Here is a 24734-nt window from a genome sequence, read left to right on the forward strand (position 1 = left end):
TAAATGAAACTAAACTAACACCTACAAGATGTTTCTAACAAAAGGAACTCCCTGGACTTCTGAACATGAAAAAGTCTAACCCCCAAAGCACAGTTCTCAAAACTCCCCATGTTTGGAGTTCCCAATGTGACTCAGGAGCAATGAGCCCAACGGGTATCCATGAGGACGAAGATTCAATCCCTGGCCTCGCTCAGTGGATTAAAGGATCCAGCACTGCTGTGAGCTGTGGTTTAGGTTGCAGACTTGGCTCAGTTCTGGCATTACTGTGTCTGTGGTGTAGGCTGGCAGCAGCAACTCAAATTAGGCCACCAGCCTTGGAACTTCCATATGCTGTGGGTGTGGCCCTAAAAATACCACACACACACACACACACACACACACACACACACACACACACACACACACACACACACACACACACACACACACACACACACACACACACACACACACACACACACACACACACACACACACACACACACCCGATGTTTTATTTCCCAAATCTCAACAATTCTTTTCAGAGGAAAGAAACCACTTAAGTTTCTTACTCTTTCCAAGTTCATAATCCTTAAAAGTTCAGACTTAAGTACATTTAAGACAGAATCAGGAGTTCCCATCGTGGCTCAGTGGTTAACAAATCCAACTAGAGGAGTTCCCGTCGTGGCGCAGTGGTTAACAAATCCGACTAGGAACCATGAGGTTGCGGGTTCGATCCCTGCCCTTGCTCAGTGGGTTAAGGATCCGGCGTTGCCGTGAGCTGTGGTGTAGGTTGCAGACGCGGCTCGGATCCCGCGTTGCTGTGGCTCTGGCGTAGGCTGGTGGCTACAGCTCCGATTCAACCCCTAGCCTGGGAACCTCCATATGCCGCGGGAGCAGCCCAAGAAATAGCAACAATAACAACAACAACAACAACAACAAAGACAAAAGACAAAAAAAAAAATCCAACTAGGAACCATGAGGTTGTGGGTTTGATCCCTGGCCTCGCTCAGTGGGTTAAGGATCCGACCATAGTGGGTTGCAGATGTGGCTCGGATCCCACGTTGCTGTGGTTGTGGTATAGGCCAGCGGCTACAGTTCCAATTAGACCCCTAGCCTGGGAACCTCCATATGCCACGGGAGCAGCCCTAGAAAAGGAAAAAAGACAAAAAAAAAAAAAGGACAGACTCAGACTTTTTCCCCCATTAGCAGTGTTTATTTTGTGTTCCAAATTTCTGCCTTTAAAGTGTGTGCAGTAAAAGAGGATTTTGTAATGAGTAGAAGATTCGTGTTAGTATTTAGAACTTAGAATCATTAAAATTCTAATTATTGGGAATCTTCCTAGTGCAGTAGGCTCTCCATGTTAAGGGGAAAAAAAGCATTAAAGTCAGAGATTAATTTTTCCATCTCAGATGTGATGAGGGAAGTAAAACAAATACATTCTGAAAGCGTCTCAAGGATATAAAATTCCATTCCTTAAGTCTGGAACTGTAGTACTGGTTAGAGAAGTTGTTTCCGACTTTAACCAGCGTATTCATGAGAGAGAGAGAGAGAGAGAGAGAGAGAGTGTGTGTGTGTGAGAGAGATGTATATATATGCCTTTGCATCCATGTGTTTACCAGTTAATACTGATATACAGAGTTTAAGATTACTGAGAAAAAAAATAGTAAGAAGCTGTGCTGTAGAGAAGTAGGAAATAACCTCAGTATCAGAAGATCTATCATCACCTTTAGGGAAGGTCTGAAATGTCCTTAAGCTTTAAGATGACAGTACGTTAAGAAAGGGATAATGTCAACTGAGTCTTACTCTCCTAACAAATGGAATTATCCTTGGAAAAATCACTTTGTAGGAGTGGTGTTTACGTGACCCAACAGTGAATGCTACCCAAATAAAGCCCCCTCTTTTAAGTTTTCAGTATGTCAAGACAAGACAAATGACAGCCAAAATATATTGAACATTAATTAGCCCAGACTCCCCAAGCCAAGCATCTTACTACTATTCCAATCTGGGTGAACACAAAGAAGTTAGTCTCGGAGTTCCCACTGTGGCTCAGGAGAAAGAAATCTGACTAGGATCCATAAGGATGTGGGTTTGATCCCTGGCCTTGCTCAGTGTGTTAAGGATCTGGCATTGCTGTGGGCTGTGGTGTGGGTGGCAGATTCAGCTCGGATCCCACGTTGCTGTGGCTGTGGTGGAGGCTGGCAGCTGCAGCTCCAATTCAACCCCTAGCCTGAGAATTTTTGTATGCCACAGGTGAGGCCCTAAAAAAGGCAAAAAAAGCCAGGAGCTCTCAAAGCAAGCCGGGCACTGATCTAGGTGAGGCCACTCAATAGCCACAATGACCTAAGCAAATTGCACTTTCACCCATCAGTTTTCTCCTCTCTGAATGAAGTAACAGTTCCCCCTCCATGCAGTTATGGCCATTGCTCAGACCCAAGTAGCTGTCACCATACAGTGACTGGTACATGATGCTTCAACACGCAATGCCCGAGACAGACAACCTACCTTTAAGGAGATGAGCAAACATGGCCAAGAAACCCTTCATCATACCTCAAGGAAAATATACTCACAGGTTACAGATGAACTAGAATGTCTGGTCTATCATAACCATCAATAACACAACATCTACGAACCACTGGTTTTTTGGTAGAAGATCTTGGGCAGTGCCTTGCGGATGAGAGAGTTAGGGAAGGGATGGTTTTTCCATGACTCACCGCCGAGTTTGCACTTGAGGAATGGGACTGCTGATGGAGAGCCTCAGCCTAGTTAACTTTGGACAGTGCTTCAGGCATAAGGACGAAGCATGGAGTCCCTCATTCTTATCGATGTCAATATCAGCTTCAAGAAGGCGATTCAAAACCTTCTGCACAAGGTTTTCATCCTGCATCTCACACAAGCACTGAAAAAACTGAAGGAACTCGAAATGGATGTAGGCAGGATCGTCCACAGCCAACGCTTCCGTCCAATCTAATAATGCATATATTACCCTGGGAGACATTTCACAGTGTAGACTAACTTCTAGTTCTCGTGCTAAGTCTCTTTTGAAAAGACCAAAGAGAAAAAGCGCTATCTGATGCCAGTACAGGTTGGTGTCAGTGAAGACACCATTTATGAACACCTTTATCTCGTCAAACTTTGGAAGTCCACCAACAGATCCTTCTGTCCCCCGGAGCAGATAGAACATGGCCCCAAAAAACATCTGGAAACTTTGGTGAGTGAAAGCGATGCAGCCCTCACAGTCAATGACCTTTTGAAGAATATTCAACCTCAAGAGATAATCAATAAAAGAGGCCTCCAGATGGCAGTGTTCCAGGACCTCTTTCGCAAATACAGAATTCAAGCACCACATTCCTTCTGCAGCCAGAGAGCAGAGGGCTCTCCACTGCTCCGGCCAGCTCTGATCTGACAAATTCACCTCTGCTGTTGTGAACAATTGGGAAAAAAAATAGGCATAGATACTGGTCACGGTCTGGGTGCTCATCTCGAAAGAAGGATTTCTTGTCATCTGCCACATCAGGCTGGAACAGACAGTCCAGCAGACCAGGGGGGCAGAACACCAATCAAAGAGAGTTTCATTTTGTCTTAGCCATCGCAAGATTGCATTAGCTTTGTCTTGGTCACCAAAGAACCTGATGAAGTACTCCCCCCGGTCTTCCTCTGTGAAGCCTGAGATGAAGATGAAGTGTGGGTTCGGTAACAACTTTTTAAGATAGGCAATCTGAGTGTCACGGGCTGTTATCAGTAAGGTAGCCTGGGGCACCAACTCCTTCTTCAGCAAGTGGAGGATGAGTCTGTCCCCTGGGAGTGGCGTATACCAGTCTGAACAGGGTGGGCTCCTCTCCAGGGTGGAGGACACAGCACTTTCCTCAAAGCCGTCAACGATGAACAGGAGCCTTTCGGAATGATTGATCAACTCGGTGAGGGGGATCTGAGAGTCGGGCCAGTCCTGGGAAAGCAGGCCAACAAAGGTGGTGTTCCTCATTCTTTGAAGCTTGTGGCAGCTGATATAGAAAACGTAGGAGAATCTGTGCTGAAAGAGAGAGCCCTCTGCCCAATGCAGCATGACTTTCATGGCCAGGATGGTCTTCCCAACCCCTGCTCTGCCCCCCAAGATGATGGTCTCGGGCTGGGCTCCAGTCCTGTTAGGATACAGTAGGCTCCTCAGCTCTTCGTGCTCCTGCTCGGTCATGTGACGGAGATAGATGTGGCCTTCAGGCCAAGGGATACTGTCCCACATCAGCAGTATTTTATCCTTCATCCTCTCTCTGTACTTTCTCCTGTGGGCTAAGACAGAGATGTGAGGCAAAACAGAACAAAACAAGGGTCATAACGAAGGTTAGCTTTAGGAGTTACTCAGTAAAGTACCAACATCAAGCCTTGAGCAAAGATTGACAATCTCTGCCTTCAAGGGTCTTTGTTTTGGAATTGTTGGGGTGAGGTGGTGGAGGAAAGCAGAGAAGTGAAACAGCTATGGGGGAAAGAATCTGAAAGAGAACGGCTATGTCTACATGCAGGACTGAATCACTTGGTGGTACAGCAGAGATTATCACTACATTGTCAATCAACTGTACATCAAAGAAACTTTAAAAAATGAAATACCTTGATGATATGCAAGAATAAAAAACCTAGGGTGACAGAATGGATTGAGAATGCCCTCTTAAGGGGAAGGGATGATAGAGGGCTCTACCTAAGGGGTGACACCTCAATCATGAGAAGAACTCAGTCCTAGATGTAGGACAAGACTCTTTCACGCAGAGTGAAAAGCTGATCCAAATAACCTCAGACCCAAATGAGAACATTCTAGATCACAGGGTGGGGGGTGAGCCGAGCCATAAGGGAGGGGCAAGATCATGGTCATCTCTGCTCTAAAGATCAAAAGATGCTAAGCCACAGTTCACATTTTTAAGAGGTCATGGTATGACTGTGTCACTTTGCTGTACAGCAGAAATTGGCAAAACATTGTTAACCAACTGTACTTTAAGGAATAAATAGCTAAGTAAGTAACTAATTTTTTAAAATCCATTCTCACTGCTCTTTGGAGAGTGGATTTTGGTGCTAGAAAGAAAGCAAAGAGCTGCCTCACAGAACCTTGAGCCCTGAGGCAGTGTCACTGCTTGGTCTACACCCTTGGGAATGTCGGAAGAGACACAGACAAAGAAGAGATGGAGGCAGCATATTTCCTAGGGATGGAGAGATTTCTTCTTCAAGAAGATCCTTGGAAATGGGATTAAGATGGCAGAACAGAAGGACTGGAGCTCAACTTCTCTCATAAAGACAACAAAATTACCAACAAATGCTTAACAATCCTCAACCAAATGGACCGGAAACTTTCAAAAAGATATCCTACTCCAGAAGACAAAGAGGAGACCACATCAAGAGGCAGCGGGGTGATTATGTGATATAAGCAACCCCATCCCTCCTAGGTGGGAAGCCCCAAAGCCTAGAAAGTAACTGTATCATAGATATTCACCTACAGGAGTAAGAGTTTTGAGGCCCACATCAAGTCCCCATGCCTGGGGGTCTGGCATTGGGAGAAAGAGCCCCTGGAGCATCTGGCATTGAGGGTCAGTGGGGCTTGTGTGCAGGACCTCCACGGGACTGGGGGAAACGGAGACCCCTTCCTTAAAAGGCACACACAGACTTTCACATGCACTGGGTCCCAGGGCAAAGCAAAGTCTCCATGTCAATCTGGGTCAGACCTGACTTCAGTTCTTGGAGGACCTCCTGGGAAAACAGGGGTGAATGTGGCTTGTTGTGGGAGAAGGACATTGGAAGCAAAGCTCTTGGGAACATTCATCAGCATGCCTTTCTCTGGAGGTGGTCATTTTGGGAAAATCTGGCCCACCTGTCACTGCTGAGAAGTTCCAGGGCAAACAATCCAGGTGGGATCACAGCCCTGTCCCTCAGTAAACAGGCTGCCTAAACACCCACCAGGCACACAGCCACCTCTACTCTCACCCAGAGACAAAGCCCCACCCACCAGAGGGACAGGAATCAGCTCCACCTACCAGTGGGCAGGCATTAGTCCCTCCCATCAGGAAGCCTACAGCAAGCCCCCATACCGACTTCAGCCACAAGGGGGGCAGACACCAGAAGGAAGAGAGGCTACAACTCTATTATCTGTAAAAAGGTCACCACACCAAAAACCTATCAAAATAAAAAGACAGAGAAATATAACTCAGATGAGGGAGAAATAAAAAACCCCAGAAAAATAGCTAAGTGATCAGGAGATTCTCAGCCTCCAGGAAAAAGACTTTAGACTGTTAATCTGAAGATGACGCAAGACATTGGAAATAAACTGGAGGCAAAGATGGATAACTTACAGCAAACACTGAGCAAAGAGATACAAGATATAAAACTTAAACAAGAAGAGATGCAAAATACAATAGCTGCTTCCAGTCAATTTTTTATTTCAGTTAACAGAAGAACGAATAAGCGAGGTGGAGGACAGATTAGTGGAAATCACAGATGTGGAACAGAAAAGAGAAAAAAGACTGAAAACAAATGAAGAGGGTCTCAGAGAACTCTAGGACAATATTAAATGCACCAACATCTGTATTATAGGGGTGCCAGAGGAGAAGATAGAGAGAAGGAGACAGAAAAAATATTCAAAGAGATAATAGCCGGAAACTTCCCTAACACAGGAAAGGAACCCCTCACTCAAATCCAGGAACCACAATGAGTACCATACCAAAAAACCCAAGGAGGAATATACCAAAACACATATTAATCAAACTGACCAAAATTAAAGACAAAGAGAAAATACTGAAAGCAGCTAAGGAAAAGAAACAAGTAACATACAAGGGAACCCTGATAAGGTTATTGGCAGATTTTTCAGCAGAAATTCTCCAGGCCAGAAGGGAGTGGCATGATATACTTAATGTGAAGAAAGGATGAAACCTCCAACCAAGATTACTCTACCCAGCAAGGCCTTCATTCAGATTTGAAGGAGAAATCAAAAGCCTCACAAATAAGCAAAAGCTAAAGAGAATTCAGCAACGGTAAACCAGCTTTACAACAAATACTAAAGGAACTTCTCTAGGCAGAAAAGAAAAAGCTGCAATAGGAAACACAAATACCGCAAACGACAAGACTCACCAGTAAAGATATACATACAGTAAAGATACGAAATCATCCATACACAATTATGCCACCAAAATCAGAAATCGTGAGGAGGGTACAAATGTAGGACACTGGAGATGCACTTGCAATTAAGAGACTAACAACTTAAAACAATCTCATATATATATAGACTCATTTAAAACTTCAGAGTAACTGCAAACCAAATCTACAATTGATGCACAAATAAGAAAAATCAACTCAAGTGCAACACTAAAGATAGTCATCAAACCACAAGAGAACAGAACAAGAGAAGAAAAAAGAGCAAGAAAACCAAATCCAAAGCAACTAATATAGTAATAAGAACATACATATCAATAATTACATTAAATGTTAATGGATGAAATGCCCCAACCAAAAGACAGAGACTGGCTGAATGGATACAAAAACAAGACCCATATATACACTATCTTCAAGAGACTCATTTCACTTATAGGGACACATGCAAAACTGAAAGTGAGAGGATGGAAGGAAAAACTCCAGGCAAATAGGAATCAAAAGAAAGCTGGAGTAGCAATACTCATATCAGACAAAATAGACTTTAAACTGAAGAATATTTTCAGGGACAAAGAAGGACATTACATAATGATCAAAGGATCAATCCAAGAAGATGATATAACAATTTTAAATATCTACGCACCCAACATAGGTTCTCCACAATATATAAGGCAACTGCTAACAAGCTAAAAGGACAAATCAACAATAACACAATAATAGTGGGGGACTTTAACACCCCACTTACAGCAATGGACAGATCATCCAGACAGAAAATCAATAAGGAAACACAGGCCCTAAATGAATCATTAAACCACATGGACTTAACAGATATTTATAGGACATTCCATCCAAAAACAACAGAACACATATTCTTCTCAAGTGCACATGGAACATTCTCTAAGATTGATCACATCCTGGGCTATAAATCAAATCTAGGTAACTTTAAGAAAATTGAAGTCATATCAAGCATTGTTTCTGACTACAATGCCATACGACTAGAAATCAACAAGAAAAAAACTGCAAAAAACACAAACACATGGAGACTAAGCAGCCAATGGATCACTGAAGAAATCAAAGAGGAAATTAAATAATACCTAGCAGCAAATGACAACAAAGATGCAATACTCCAAAACCTATGGGATGCAGCAAAAGCCGTTCTAAGAGGAAAGTTTATAGCAATACAAGCCCACCGCAGGAAACAAGAAAAAGCTCAAACAAACAAGCTGACTTTACATCAGAAGCAGCTCGAGACAGAAGACCAGACAAGACCTAAAGTTAGTAGAAGGAAAGAAATCATAAAGATCAAAAGATCAGAGTAGAAATCAATGAAATAGAAACAAAGAAAACCATAGAAAAGATCAATGAAATGAAAATCTGGTTCTTTGAAAAGATCAACAAAATTGATAAACCCCTAGCCAGACTTATCCAGCAAAAAAGAGAGAGGACTCAAATCAATGAAATTAGAAATGAAAAAGCAGAAATAACAATAGACACCACACAAATACAAAAGATCCTAAGAGACTACTATATGCAACTATACGCCAATAAAATGGAAAACCTAGACGAAATGGACAAATTCTTAGAAAAGCACAATCTTCCAAGACTAAACCAAGATGAAATAGAAAAGATGAATGGACCCATCACAAGAACTGAAATTGAAACTGTGATTTAAAAACTTCCAGCAAACAAAAGTCCAGGACCAGATGGCTTCACAGGCGAATTCTATCAAACATTTAGAGAAGAGCTGCTAACGCTTATCCTTCTGAAACTATTTCAAAAAATTGCAGAGGAAGAGACACTCCCAAACTCATTCTATGAGGTCACCATCACCCTGATACCAAAACCAGACAAAGACTCCACAAAAAAAGAAAACTACAGGCCAATTTCACTGATGAACATCAATGCAAAACTCCTCAACAAAATACTAGCAATGCACATCCAACAATACATTAAAAGGATTGTATGTCATGATCAAGTGGGATTTATCCCAGCGATGCAAGGGTTTTTCAATATCCACAAATCCATCAGTGTGATACACCACATTAACAAACTGAAGAATAAAAGCCATATGATCCTCTCCATAGATGCAGAAAAAGCCTTTGGCAAAATCCAACACCCATTTCTGATAAAGACCCTTCAGAAAGTGGGCATAATGGGAACCTATCTCAACATGATAAAGGCCATATATGACAAACCCACGGCAAACATCATTCTCAATGGTGAAAAGCTGAAAGAATTCCTGCTGAGATCAGGAACAAGACAAGGATGTCTGCTCTTGCCACTACTCTTCAACAGTTTTAGAAGTCCTAGCCACAGGAATCAGAGAAGTAAAAGAGATAAAAGGAATCCAAATCAGAAAGGAAGAAGTAAAGCTATCACTATTTGCAGATGACATGATACTATACCTAGAGAATCCTAAAGACTCTACCAGAAAACTGTTAGAGCTCATCAATGAATGTGGCAAAGTTGCAGGATACAAAATTAATACGCAGAAATCAACAGCATTTCTATACACTGGCAATGAAAGATCAGAAAGAGAAATTAGGGAAGCAATCTCGTTTACCATCACACCCAAAAGAATAAAATACTTAGGAGTAAACCTACCCAAAGAGACAAAAGACCTGTACTCTGAAAACCATAAGACACTGATGAAAGAAATCAGAGATGACACAAATAGATGGAAAGACATACCATGCTCATGGATTGGAAGAGTCAATATTATCAAAATGACTATACTCCCTAAGGCAATCTACAGATTCAGCGCAATCCCTATCAAATTACCAAGCACATTTTTCACAGAACTCGAAGAAAGTATTTTAAAATTTGTTTGGAAGCACAAAAGACCCAGACAAAGACATCCTGAAAAAGAAAAATGGAGCTGGTGCAATCAGGCTCCCTGACTTCAGACTATACTACAAAGCAACAATCATCCAAAGCGTACAGTACTGGCACAAAGACAGACATACAGATCAGTGGAACAGGATATAAAGCCCAGAATTAAACCCACGTACCTACAGTATTAATCTACTGCAAAGGAGGCAAGAATGTGCAATGGAGAAAAGACAGCTTGTTCAATAAGTGGTGCTGGGAAAACTGGACAGCCACATGGAAAAGAATGAAATTAGAACACTCCCTAACAACATACACAAAAATCAACTCAAAATGGATTAAAGACCTAGATATAAGACCAGATACTATAAAAATCTTAGAGGAAAACATAGGCCAAGAACTCTCCAACATAAATGACAGCAACATCTTCTCAGATCCATCTCTTAGAGTAATGACAGTAAAAACAAAAAGTAACAAACGGGACCAAATAAAACTTAAAAGTTTCTGCACAGCAAAGGAAACCCTAAACAAAACGAAAAGACAACCCACAGAATGGGAAAAAATATTTGCAAATGAATCAACTGACAAGGGATTCATCTCCAAAATTTATTAACACCATCTACAGCTCAATACCGAAAAAAAAAAACCAACCCCATCGAAAATGGGCAGAAGATCTGAACAGACAATTCTCCAAAGAAGACATACAGATGGCCAAAAAACACATGAAAAGATATTCAACATCACTGATTATTAGAGAAATGCATATCAAAACTACTATCAGATACCACCTCACACCAGTCACAACAGCCATCATTAATAAGTCTACAAATAACAAATGCTGGAGGGGATGTGGAGAAAAGGGAACCCTCCTGCACTGTCAGTGGGAATGTAAGCTGGTACAACCACTATGAAGAACAGTATGGAGGTACCTTAGAAAATTATACACAGAACTACCGTATGACCCAGCAATTCCACTCTTGGGAATGTATACGGACAAAACTTTCCTTAAAAAAAGACACATGAGGAGTTCCTGTCATGGTGCAGTGGTTAACAAATCTGACTAGGAACCATGAGGCTATGGGTTCCATCCCTGGCCTTGCTCGGTGGGTTAAGGATCTGGCATTGCCATAAGCTGTGGTGTGGTTCGCAGACATGGCTTGGATCCCACATTGCTGTGGCTCTGGTGTAGGCCGGTGGCTACAGTTCCGATTAGACCCCTAGCCTGGGAACCTCCATATGCCACAGGAGCAGCTCAAAAAAAGGCAAAAAAAAAAAAAAAAAAAAAAAAAAAAAGACACACGCACCCACATGTTCATTGCAGTTCTATTCACACTAGCCAAGACATGGAATCAACCCAAATGTCCACTAACAGATGACTGGATCAGGAAGATGTGGTATATATACACAATGGAATACTACTCAGCCATAAAAAGTAGAGCTTTGTCCGGATAGATGCCCAAGAGTGGGATTGCAGGGTCATATGGAAGTTCTATGTATAGATTTCTAAGGTATCTCCAAACTGTTCTCCATAGTGGCTGTACCAGTTTACATTCCCACCAGCAGTGCAGGAGGGTTCCCTTTTCTCCACAGCCCCTCCAGCACTTGTTATTTGTGGATTTATTAATGATGGCCATTCTGACTGGTGTGAGGTGGTATCTCGTGGTAGTTTTGATTTGCATTTCTCTTATAATCAGCGATGTTGAGCATTTTTTCATGTGTTTGTTGGCCATCTGTATATCTTCTTTGGAGAAATGTCTATTCAGGTCTTTTGCCCATTTTTCCATTGATTGATTGGGTTTTTTTTGCTGTTGGGTTGTATAAGTTGCTTATATATTCTAGAGATTAAGCCCTTGTCCGTTGCATCATTTGAAACTGTTTTCTCCCATTCTGTAAGTTGTCTTTTTGTTTTCTTTTGGGTTTCCTTTGCTGTGCAAAAGCTTTTCAGTTTGATGAGGTCCCATGGGTTTATTTTTGCTCTAATTTCTATTGCTTTGGGAGACTGACCTGAGAAAATATTCATGATGTTGATGACAGAGAGTGTTTTGCCTATGTTTTCTTCTAGGAGTTTGATGGTGTCCTGTCGTATATTTAAGTCTTTCAGCCATTTGGAGTTTATTTTTGTGCATGGTGTGAGGGTGTGTTCTAGTTTCATTGCTTTGCCTGCAGCTGTCCAGGTTTCCCAGCAATGCTTGCTGAATAGACTTTCCTTTTCCCATTTGATGTTCTTGCCTCCCTTGTCAAAGATGAATTGACCATAGGTGTCAGGGTTTATTTCCGGATTCTCTATTCTGTTCCATTGGTCTGTCTCTCTGTTTTGATACCAGTACCACACTGTTTTGATGACTGTGGCTTTGTAGTATTTCTTGAAGTCTGGGAGAGTTATGCCTCCTGCTTGGTTTTTGTTTCTCAGGATTGCTTTGGCGATTCTGGGTCTTTTGTTGTTCCATGAGACTCTCATTCTAAGTGAAGTAAGTCAGAAAGAGAAAGATAAATACCATATGATATCACTTATATCTGGAATCTAACATATGGCACAAATGAACCTTTCCACAGAAAAGAAAATCATGGACTTGGAGAATAGACCTGTGGTTGCTAAGGCAGGAGGGGAGGGAGTGGGAGGAACTGGGAGCTTGGGGTAAATAGATGCAGAATGTTGCCTTCAGGATGGATTAGCAATGGGATCCTGCTGTGTAGCACTGGAAACTCTGTCTAGTCAATTACGATGGAACATGTGAGAAAAAAGAATGTATACATGTATGTGTAACTGGGTCAGCATGCTGTACAGTAGAAAATTATATATATATATATAATAAAAATAAATCAATAAAAATAACACTTTTTCAAAAATCTTTGAATTTATTTAAACATGTTTTACCATCTATACTGTCTGATCCTTTTACTCTGACCAAGGAACTCAGGAAACCAAAAGCTGCTCTAAAAGTTATACTAAATATTTAAGGTGATAGTTCATCTACTGAAAACCATACCATTAAGGAGAAATGGACTTAAAACAATTTTAATATTTAAAGCACTGTTAATATAATATGCTTCATTTAACTAAAACATCAAGTTGAAATAATCTTTCTAATGATAAAGATGGAAGCATGGGAAAAAATTAAATGTTAATTCGAGGAAACACAACACACAATTATAGTTTCAGAGAAAGAACATAGAAATGGTCAAAGAGATACTTTGGTCAAAGAAAACTTGAGAGCAGAAGGACAGAGATTGTGATATGTAAAGGTCCTACTTCATACTCAACCCACTTAAGAGGGTCCCGAAACCCACTCGCACCATGCTATTTTAGAACATTGAGATGGAGGACCTCAAAGGAGTTGATAGGGTAACAGGTAAAAACAATGTAAGAATTTTAATGGCATCTAATTAACCCACACTATACACTGGAGGACATTGGAACACCCAAACTATTGAGAGAGAAGAATCCTCAGACTGAAATATTGCAACTAAATCATTCATCAAAAGATGCACTACCTAAATATCCTTCCATGGATATCGTGTGCTACATACACATCAATAAACTGAAAAATAAAAAACCTATGATTATGTCAATAGATGTCATAAGGCGGGTTTTTTTTTGTTTTTGTTTGTTTCTTTACACAATTCAACACCCATTTCTGAGGACAAAAATAAAAACCCTTCAGAAAGTTGGCATAGAGGGAACCTTCCTCAACATAATAAAAGGACATATATGACAAACCCACAGGTAACATCATTCTCAATGGTGAAAAACTGAAAGCCATTTCCAGTAGTATCAGGAGTAAGACAAGGATGTCCACTTCCACCACTGTTATTCAACATAATTTTAGAAGTCCTATCCATGGCAATCAGAGAAGAAAAAGAAATAAAAGAAATCCAAATTGGAAAGCAAGAATCATCATTGTTTTCAGATGACATGATACTATACAGGGAAAATCCTAAAGACTCTACCAGAAAACTGTTAGATCTCATCAATGAATTTGGTAGAGTTTCAAGATATAGTATCAATACACAGAAATCAACTGCATTTCTCTATAGTAACAATGAAATATCAGAAAGAGAAATTTGGGAAGCCATCCCATTTTTCATCACAGCAAAAAGAATGAAACACCTAGAAATAAACCAATCTCAAGAAACAAAAGAACAGGGATTGGGCCAAGACGGTGGACTACAAGGACTTAAGCTCACATGCTTTCACAAAAACACCCAAATTACAACTAACCATTGAACAATTATCAATAAAATAGACTGGAAACTTTCAAAAAAGATATCCTACACCCAAAGACACAGAAGCCACATCAAGAAGGTATGAGAGGTGCTTTCATAATATAAGCAACCCCATACCACTGGGTGGGTGACCTGCAGACTGGAAAATAACTATCACACAGCCTCTTCCACAGGAGTCAGAGTTCCTAACCCTATATCAGGTTCCCCAGCCCAGGGGTCTGGGATTTGGAAGATTAGCCCTCAGAGCATTTAGCATTGAAGGCCCGTGGGGTGTGTGCACTGGAGCTCCACAGGAGTGGAAACAAAGACTCCACTCTCGGAGGGCACACACAAGATTCCATGTGAGCTGTATCCCAGGGCAAAGCAGGGACCCCATAAGAATCTGGGTCAGACCTACCTTTAGGTCTAGAAAAGTATCACAGGAAAGCAATAGTCAGTTGTGGCTCATTGTAGGGGCAGAACATTGGAGGCAGAAGTCCCAGGGCTATTCATGGGCATGAGCTCCCCTGGAAGCTTCCATTTTGGAAAAATCTGGCAGTTCCCATCAGCGCTGAGAAGTCCCAAACCAAAAAAACAAACAGGGTGGGAACACAGCCCCACCCATCAGCAAACAGAATGCCTAAAGTCCTCCTAGGCACACAGCTGCCTCTAATCACACTCACATCAGGCAAAGCAGACTTTAAAATAAAGAATGTCACAAAAGACAAAGAAGATCATTACATAATAATCAAAAAGATCAACCCAAAAAGAAGACATAAAAACTGTAAATATATATGCACCCAACACAGGAGCACGTCAACATATAAGGCAAATGCTAACAGCCTTGAAAGGATAAACTGACAACACAGTAACAGTGGAGGGCTTTAACATTGTTTATTGAGATTTTTCTTGTTTCCTGAGGTAGGGTTGTACTGCTATAAACTTCCCTCTTAGAACTGTCCATGGACAGATCATTCAGACAGAAAATCAAGAAGGAAACACAGGCCTTAAATGATGCATTAGACCAGATGAACTTGAGGTATTTATAGAATATTCCATCCAAAAACAACAGAATACACCTTCTTCTCAAGTGCAGATGGAACATTCTCCAGCATAGATCACAATCTAGGCCACAAATAAAGCCTCAATAAATTTTTAAAAAATTGAAATCATATCAAGCATCTTTTCCAACAACAATGCTCTAAGACTAGAAATCAACAATAAGAAAAAAAAAGTAGCAATTCCTATTGTGGTGCAGCAGAAACAAATCCAACTAGTAACCATGAGGCTGAGGGTCCAATTGCTGACCTCACTCAGTGGCATTGCTGTGAACTGTGGTATAGGTCACAGATGCAGCTTGGATCCTGCATTGCTGTAGCACAGGCCAGCATCTGTAGCTCCCATTCAACCTCTAGCCTGGGAACCTCCATACGCCATAGGTGCAACCCTGAAAAGAAAAAAAAAAGAAAGAAAAACTGTGGAGCACATGGAGAATAAACAACATGCGACTAAACAACCAAGGGACCACTGAAGAAATCAAAGAGGAAATTTAAAAACACCTAGAAGCCAATAATAACTAAGATGCAGCAAACCAAAATTCTTGCACCAAAAGCAGTTCTAGGAGGGACGTTTATAGCAATATAACCATACCTCTGGAAACAAGAAAAATCTCAAATAAACAATGTAAACTTACACCTCAAGCAACTAGAGAAAGAACAAACAAAACCCAAAGTTAGCAGAAAGGAAAGAAATTATAAAGATGAGAGCATAAATAAATGAAATACAAAAGAGGAAAACAATAGAAAAGATGAGTCAAACTAAAAGCTGATTCTTTGAAAGATCAACAACATTGATAAACCCCTAGCCAGACTCCAAGAAATAAAAGACTCCATAAAATGAGAAGGGAAAAGGGGGAGGTTACAGTGGACATCACAGAAATACAAAGGATCATAACAGAGACTACAATCAACTATATGCTAATAAAATGAACAGCTTCAAAGAAATGGATTCTTAGAAAGGTACAACTTTCTGACACTAAACCATTAAGAAACAGAAAAAAAAAAATGAGTGGACCAATCACAAGTACCAAAATTGAAACTGTGATTTTAAAACTTCCAACAAACAAAAGCCAGGATGAGATAGCTTCACAAGCTAATTATATCAAAAATTTAGGGAAGTTCCAATTGTGGCTCAGGGGTAACCAGGTCGACCAGCATCCATGAGGACATAGCCTCAGTCAGTGCGTTAAGGATCCAGCATTGCTGTGAGCTGTGGTGTAGGTCACAGATGCAGCTTGGATTTGGTGTTTCTGTGGCTGTGGTATAGGCTGGCGGCTATATCTCTGATTTGATCCCTAGCCCAGGAATTTCCGTATGCCACACTTGCGACCCTAAAAAGCAAACCAAAAAAAAAAAAAAATTGGAAAGAGTTAACACCTACCCTTCTGAAACTATTCCAAAAAATTTCAGAGGAAGGGACACTCCCAAACTCATTCTATAAGGCCACCATCACCCTGATACCAAAATCAGACCCAAAAAAAAAACACAAAAAAAAGAAAATTATAGGCCAATATCACTGATGAACATAGATGCAAAAATCCTCAACAAAATACAAGCAAACCAAATCCATCAATACATGAAAAGGATCATACGCCATGATCAAGTGGGATTTATCCCAGGGATGCAAGAATTTTTCAATATTTGTGAATCAATCAATGTGATACACCACATTAACAAACTGCGTAAAAATAATATCCTCTCAAAAGATGCAGAAAAAGCTTTTGACTAAACCCAACACCCACTTCTGATTAAAAATAAAACCCTCCAGAAAGTAAGCACAGAGAGAGCCTACCTCCACATAATAAAAACCATATATGACAATCCACAGCTAACATCATTCTCAGTGGTGAAAAATTGAAAGTATTTCCACTAAGATCAGGAATAAGACAAGGATGTCTTCTCTTGCCACTTCTATTCAACATAGTTTTCGAAGTCCTAACCAGGGCAATCAGAGAAAAGGAAATAAAAAGAATCCAAATTGGAAAGAAAGAAGAAAAACAATCACTGTGCACAAATGGAATGATAATCAACCTAGAGAATCCTCCAGACCCTACCAAAAAACTGTTAGAGCTCATCCATCAGTTTGATCAAGTTGCAGGATACAAAATTAATACACAGAAATTGATTGCATTTCTATATACTAATAAAAAATCAGAAAGAAATTAGTGAAACAATCCCACTTACCATCATATAAAAAAAAATAAAATATCTAAGAATAAGCCACCTAAAGAGACAAAGGAACTGTACTCCGAAAACTGTAAGATGCTTATTAAAGAAATCAAAGATGATAAAAACAGATGGAAAGATATACCATGTTCTTGGATTAGAAACATCAATACTGTCAAAATGACTATACTACCCAAGGCAATCTACAGATTCAGTGCAATCCCTATCTAATTACCAGTGGCATTTTTCACAGCATTAGATCAAAAATTTTTTTAATTTGTATGGAAATAGAATAGATTCTGAATAGCCAAAACAAGCTTGTTGAAGAAAAGTGGAGCTGCAGGAATCAGGGTCCCTGACTTCAGACAATACTACAAAGCTACAGTCATTAAACAATATGGTACTGGCACAGAAACAGAAATATAGACCACGCAACAGGATAGACAGCCCAGAAATAAACCCACTTACAGTCAATTAATCTATGACAAAGGAGGCAAGAATATTGAAGAGACAGTCTTTTCTCCATTGTATACATAGTGCTGGGAAAATTGGACAGCTACATCTAAGAGAATGAAATTAAAACATTCTCTAACACCATACACAAAAATAAACTCAAAATGGATTAAAGACCTAAATACAAGACTGTATACTATAAAAGTCTTAGAGGAAAACACAGGCCAAACACTCTCTGACATAAACCTCAGCACTATCTTCTCAGATCCACCTCCTAGAGTAATGACAATAAAAACAAAAATAAACACATGGGACCTAATTAAACTTAAAAATTTCTGCACAGCAAAGGAAAGTCTAAAAAAGGACGACCCACAGAAGAGGAAAAAGTATTTGCAAATGAAGCAACCATCAAAGGATTCATCTCCAAAATATACAAACACCACCTGCAGCTCAGTATCAAAAAAAAAAAAAAAAAAACCCCAAACAACCCAATTTTTAAAAATGGGCAGAAGATCGAAATAGGTATTTCTCTAAAGAAAACATATGATGGCCAAAAAACACATGAAAAGATACTCAACATCACTAATTATTAGAGAAATGAAAATAAAAACTACTATAAAAGGTACCACCTTATACCAGCTAGAATAGCCATCATCAAAAAGTCTACAAATAACAAATGCTGTAAAGTGGAGAAAAGGGAACCCTCCTACACTGTTGGTGGGAAGAAAGTACATTGGTGCAACCGCTATAGAAAACAGAATGGAGTGTCCTCAGAAAACTAAAAATACAACTACCCTATGATTCAGCAGCCCCACTCCTGGGCATCCATCCAGAGAAAACCCTAATTTGAAAAGATACATGAACCACAATGTTCACTGAAGCACTATTTACAATATTGCTGGAATATTACTCAGTCATAAAAAAGAATGAAGTCATGCCCTTTGCAGCAACATGGATGGACCTAGAAACTATCACAATACGTGAAGTTAGACCATGAAAGACAAACCTCATATATCACCTATATTTTGAGTCTAAAAAATGATACCAATCAATTTATTTGCTGAAGATAGATTCACAGACTTCAAAAAACTTATGGTGGGAGGAATGGACTATGGGTTTGGGATTGGCATATGCTCACTGAGATATATGGAATGACTGCCAATGGGGATCTGCCTTAGAGCACAGAGAACTCTACCCAGTATTCTGTGATAATCTACGTGCGAAAAGAATCAGAGAGAATATATGTATGCATATGTATGACTGGGTCACTCTGCTGTACAGCAGAAATTATCACGACCTTATAAATGAACTATAATTCAATTAAAACATCATTAAAAATAAAGAAAGAGACCAAAGAGCTATACTCGGAAAACTACAAGATGCTGATGAAAGAAATCAGAGGACACAAACAGATAGAAATATACACATGCTCTTGGATTGGAAGAATCAACATAGTCAAATGACAATAGCACCCAAGGCAAGCTACAGGTTCAGTGCAATCCCTATCAAATTACCAAGGAAATTCTTCATAGAACCAGAACAGGATATTTTAAAATTTGCATGGAAACATAAAAGACCCCTAACAGCCAAAGCAATATTGAAAAAGAAAAACAAAAATGGAGGAATCAGGCTCCTTGTCTTCAGATTATACTACAAAGCTACAGTCATCACAAGAGTATGGAACTGCGAGCAAAAAGAAAAAATAAAAGAAATACGCATCAGTGGAACAGAATAAAAAGCCCAGAAATAAACCCAAGACACCTACAGTCAACCAATCTATGACAAAGGAGGCAAGGACACACAGTAGAAGAAAGATCACCTCTTCAATAAATGGTGTTCAGAAAACTGGACAGCTACAGGTCAAAGAATCAAATTAGAACGCTCCCTAAAACCATACGCAAAAATAAACTCAAAATGGATTAAAGACATAAAAATAAGGCCAGATACTGTAAAACTCCCACAGGAAAACAAAGGCACGACACTCTTTGACCTAAATCACAGAAACATGTTTGATCCACCGCCTAGATTAGTAACAATAAAAACAAAAATAAACCCATGGGACCTTATTTAACTCAAAAGCTTTTGTACAGCAAAGGAAAGCATAAAAACAAAAAGACAACCCACAAGAGAAAATCTTTGCAAATGATGCAAAAGACAAAGGCCTAATCTCCAAAATACACAAACAGCTCATACAACTCAATGAGAGAAAAAAAAAGTCCAATCTAAAAATGAGGAGTTCCCATCGTGGCTCAGTGGTTAACAAACCCGACTAGGAACCATGAGGTTGCAGGTTCGATCCCTGGCCTTGCTCAGTGGGTTAAGGAGCCGGCGTTGCTGTGAGCTGTGGTGTAGGTCGCAGACTCAGCTCGGATCCCGTGTTGCATGGCTCTGGTGTAGGTGGGCGGCTACAGCTCCAATTCAACCCCTAGCCTGGGAACGTCCATATGCTGCAGGAGTGGCCAAAGAAATGGCAAAATAATAATAATAATAATAATAATAAATAAAAATGAGAAGACCTAAGTAGACTTTTATCCAAAGAAAACATAAAGATGGCCAGAAGGCACATGAAAAAATGCTCAACATCACCAGTTAGAGAAATTCAAATCAAAACTACAATGAGGTACCACTTCACACCAGTCAGAAGGGCCATCATTAACAAGTCAAATAAGAAATGCTGGAGAGGGTGTGGAAAAAGGATTACCCCCCCTCACTGTCGGTGGGAATGTAAATTGGTACAACCACTATGGACAACAGTATGGAGGTACCTCAGAAAACTAAATATAGAACTACCATATTATACAGCAATTCCACTCCTGGGCATAGAGCCCAACACAACTGTAATTCAAAAATATACACGTACCCCTATGTTCAATGCAGCACTTTTCACAATAACCAGGACATGGAAATAAGCTCAATGTCCATCAACAGATGAATGTATTAAGATGTGGTACATACATACAATGGAATACTACTCAACCATCAAAAAGAATGAAATAATGTCATTTGCAGCAACATGAATGCAACTAGAGATCTCATACTAAGTGAAGTAAGTCAGAAAGAGAAAGACAAATACCCTATGCTATCACTTATATATAGAATCTAAAATATGGCACAGATGAACCTACCTTAAGAACAGACACAGACTCAAACACAGAGAACACAGTTGTGGTTGCCAAGAGGGAAGTGGGAGGGAGTGTAATGGACTCTGAGTTTGGGTTGCTAGTTGCCAACTGTTATATTTAGAATGGATAAGCAATGAGGTCCTACTATGTATCACAGGGAACTATGTCCAGTCTTTTGGGATCAACCATGATGGACGGTAATATAAGAAAGGCAATGTATGGTATGTGTGTGACTAGGTCACTCTGCTGTACAGCAAAAATTGGCACATTTAAATTAACTGTAATAAATAACAATTTTTAAATGGTGCACTAGACAAATTTTCCATCAAGCAAGCTCTCAAAAATATTATGTCCTATTGACATTTCTCAAGCAGCTATTACAGAACAGGTCTCCTGAAACAGTGATGAGACAGACAGACATGGAATCTATGGGGGAAAGAGAGAGGTAACATTTCTGAGTAGACAATGGAATTTAAGGTTAAATAGGGTCCCGGGTCAGCAGCTACATGGCAACCCGTAGAAGGAGAAGGATGTGGGGCTTCTGGAAACTGTCTAGAAATAATGACAAGGGAGATGATCGATTTCTCGATACGATTGATTTCTCGATACACTGGATGGTATTATACTTCCCCAACAATTGGGGAATGATGTACCAGTAGTTGCAGAGGTAGTTAAACCCAAAAGAGAGCAATTATCAACTTAAAAACAGAAAATGGTTCCCCCAAAAGGCACATGCAGTGGGCTCAACAGTGATCCCCTAAAGATGCTTCCATGTCTGGATCTCCTGGACCACTGAAGACAATTTCAGAGGAGGTGGTAGATGTGGAATCCATTAAATGGATGTTAGGTCAAGACACTGGTCTGTGATCACTGTAAGGGGGTACCCAAACCTGTTTCTTCTTCTGGCACCTCAGGTTCTTCTTGGCCTGGATCCTGGAGCCCCAATGCTTGTGTGCTCTCTGAAACCAAACATCGGTGGTGGGACGTGAGATGCCCAGGGTGAAAACAGCTCCACCATGATGCACATTCTCAGGAGAACCATTTCGCTGACAAGTTTGACTTGAAGAGACGCAGGAAATCATACCCTAAAGCCTCATACACCCCCATTTGGAAACATGCTACTTTGCCGAGGCCATAGCACCCATGAAAAGTGCATCCCTGGAGTTCCTGTTGGGGCTCCATGGGTTAAGCACCTGACATCATGTCCATGAGGATTCAGGCTCAATTCCTGGCCTCGTTCCGTGGGTTAAGGATCCACCGCCTAAGGGGTAAGCTGCCGTATAGGTCACAGATGTGGCTCTGATGCGGTGTCTCATGAGCTGTAGCTGCAGCCCTGATTGGACTCTTCACCTGGGAATTTCCATATGCCACAGGAGCAGCTGTGGGGAAAAAAAAAACACACATCCCTCCTCTGGGCTGTGGATCCAGCTCGTGCCCCAAATAGCCTGGAATGCTCTTCTCCCCCCATGATAACCACTTGGTTCACTCCCTCACCTCTGAATCTTTGTTCTCATTTCAGCCCCTCCACAGTGTCTGAGGGTCCTAACTGACCCTGCACCTGATTCCTACACCACACATGTTTGGCAGCCCCTGCCCACATTACCCTCTCCACTGTATCTATCACCTTCAATGCACCGTATCATAAAGGCTTTGGATCTAAAGCAGATGTAGCTCATTTTATAAACACTATAAACGAAATAGAAACTTTAAAGATTGGGAATCACTATGTCATATGCCTGAAACTTATACAAATATGGTGCATCAACTATACCTCTGTTTAAGTACCACCTCACGCTGGTCAGCATGGCCATCACTCACAACTCTGCAAATAACAAATGCTGAGAGTGGGTGGAGAAAAGTTGGTGTTGGGGGGGAAATGAAAGCTGGTACAACCACTGTGGAAAACAGCAGGGAGGTACCTTAGAAAACGAAACACAGAACTACCACATGACCCAGAAATCCCACTTGTGGGCACATATTTGGACAAAACTTCCATTGGAAAAGATATATGCACCCCTATGTTCACTGCAGCACTATTCACAATAGCCAAGACATGGAGACAACCCAAACCTCCATCAAAAGATGAATGGATTAAAAAGACGTGGTATAAAATAAGACAGGTTGGGGGGGACACACTGGGGTTTGGGGTGGAAATGGTACAAAATTTGGTTGTGATTATCGTTGTACAACTATAAATGTAAAAATTCATTGAGTAATTTTAAAAAAATTTTAAAAGATGTGGTATATATACACAAGGGAATATTACTCAGCCATAAAAAAGAACAAGATAATGCCATTTGCAGCAATATGGTTGCAATGAGACACTACTACATTGCACAGGGAAGTGTATCTAGTCACTTTGGAATGAACATGATAGAGGATAATGTGAGAAAAACAATGTATGTATATGTATGACTGTGTCACTTTTCTATACAGCAGAAATCGAAGAATATTGTAAATCAACTATAACAAAAAATATTTTTTAAAAGAACTGCATACACATAGTGTACGTACACACAATGGAATACTACTCAGCCATAAAAAAAGAATGAAATAATGTCATTTTCAGCAATATGGCTGCAAACATATTCTCATACTAAGTGAAGTAAGTCAGAAAGAAAGAGACAAATACCATATGCTATCGCTTATATGTGGAATCTAAAATATGGCACAAATGATCCTATCTGCAAAACAAAAACAGACAGAACAGACTTGTGGTTGCCAAGAAGAAGGTGGGAGGGAGTGGGGTGGACAGGGCGTTTGGGGTTGGTAGGTGCTAACTATTACATTTAGAATGGATAAGTAATGAGATCCTACTGTACAGCACAGTGAACTATATCCCATCTCTTGTGCTAGAACATGAAGATAGTATGAGAAAAAGAACGCATATATATGTATGACTGGGTCATTTTGCTATACAGCATAAATTTGCACAACACTATAAATAAACTCTGACTTTAACAGACAATGTACCACATCTTCTTTATCTTTGCCTCTGTTGATGGACATTTAAGTCGCTTCTATGTCTTGGCTTCTGTAAAGAGTGCTGCAGTGAACACTGGGGTGCATGCATCTTTTCAAATTACAGTTTTCTCCAGATATAAGCCTGGAAATGGGATTGCTGGATCATATGGTAGATCTATACTTAAGTAGTTTGAGCAATCTCTATACAATGGAATATTACTCAGCCTTAAAAAAAGGAAATAATGCCATTTTCAGCAACATGGATTGAGCTAAAGAGTATCATATGAAGCGAAGTTGGACAGAAAAAAAAATATCATATGAGATCACTAATATGTGGAAGCTAATAAAAATGATACAAAAGAACTTTTTCACAAAACAGAAAGAGACTCAAAAGATTTCAAAACCAACCTGATGGTTACCAAAGAGGAAACGTTGGGAAGGGGATAAATTGGCAAATTGGGATTAACATACATACACTTCTATATACAAAATAGCTAACTAAGAAGAACCTATTATATAGCACAAGGAAATCTACTCAATACCATGTAACAATCTTTGGGGGGAAAAAATCTGAAAAGGAATGGATATATGTGTAATTGAGTCACTTTGCTGTACACCTGAAACTAACACAACACACTCGTAAGTCAAGTATACTCCAATAAGATTAAAGATAACAGGAATAATAATACTCTACCATAAACTTACAGAGCTCTTTAAAATAAATAAAAAGAATAAACATTTGGGGGGGAAAGAGAAAATAGGGCCCAGTGGTATGTCATTTGCCCAGGGTTACAGTTGGTGAGGTAGACCCCGTCTTTGAATCCAGGTCTGACATAAGAACCTG

General features: G+C 40.2%; 1 protein-coding gene across 2 annotated transcripts in view; it reads right to left on the bottom strand.

Annotated features, from left to right (window-relative positions):
• Positions 1 to 24734, bottom strand: part of NLRP13 (NLR family pyrin domain containing 13) — a 62872-nt gene that overhangs the window by 26713 nt on the left and 11425 nt on the right. Inside the window, exons 3-4 of one of the 2 annotated variants that reach the window (XM_013998823.2) lie at positions 21817 to 21885; positions 2694 to 4263 (exon numbers count right to left, since the gene is read on the bottom strand). In XM_013998823.2, the coding sequence (XP_013854277.2) occupies positions 2694 to 4263; positions 21817 to 21885 (1639 nt within the window). The remainder of the gene's footprint in view (positions 1 to 2693; positions 4264 to 21816; positions 21886 to 24734) is intronic. The other variant, XM_021095072.1, reaches the window with a different exon arrangement.

The sequence above is a fragment of the Sus scrofa genome, chromosome 6, assembly GCF_000003025.6.
Source record: "Sus scrofa isolate TJ Tabasco breed Duroc chromosome 6, Sscrofa11.1, whole genome shotgun sequence".
NCBI classification, from domain to species: domain Eukaryota; kingdom Metazoa; phylum Chordata; class Mammalia; order Artiodactyla; family Suidae; genus Sus; species Sus scrofa.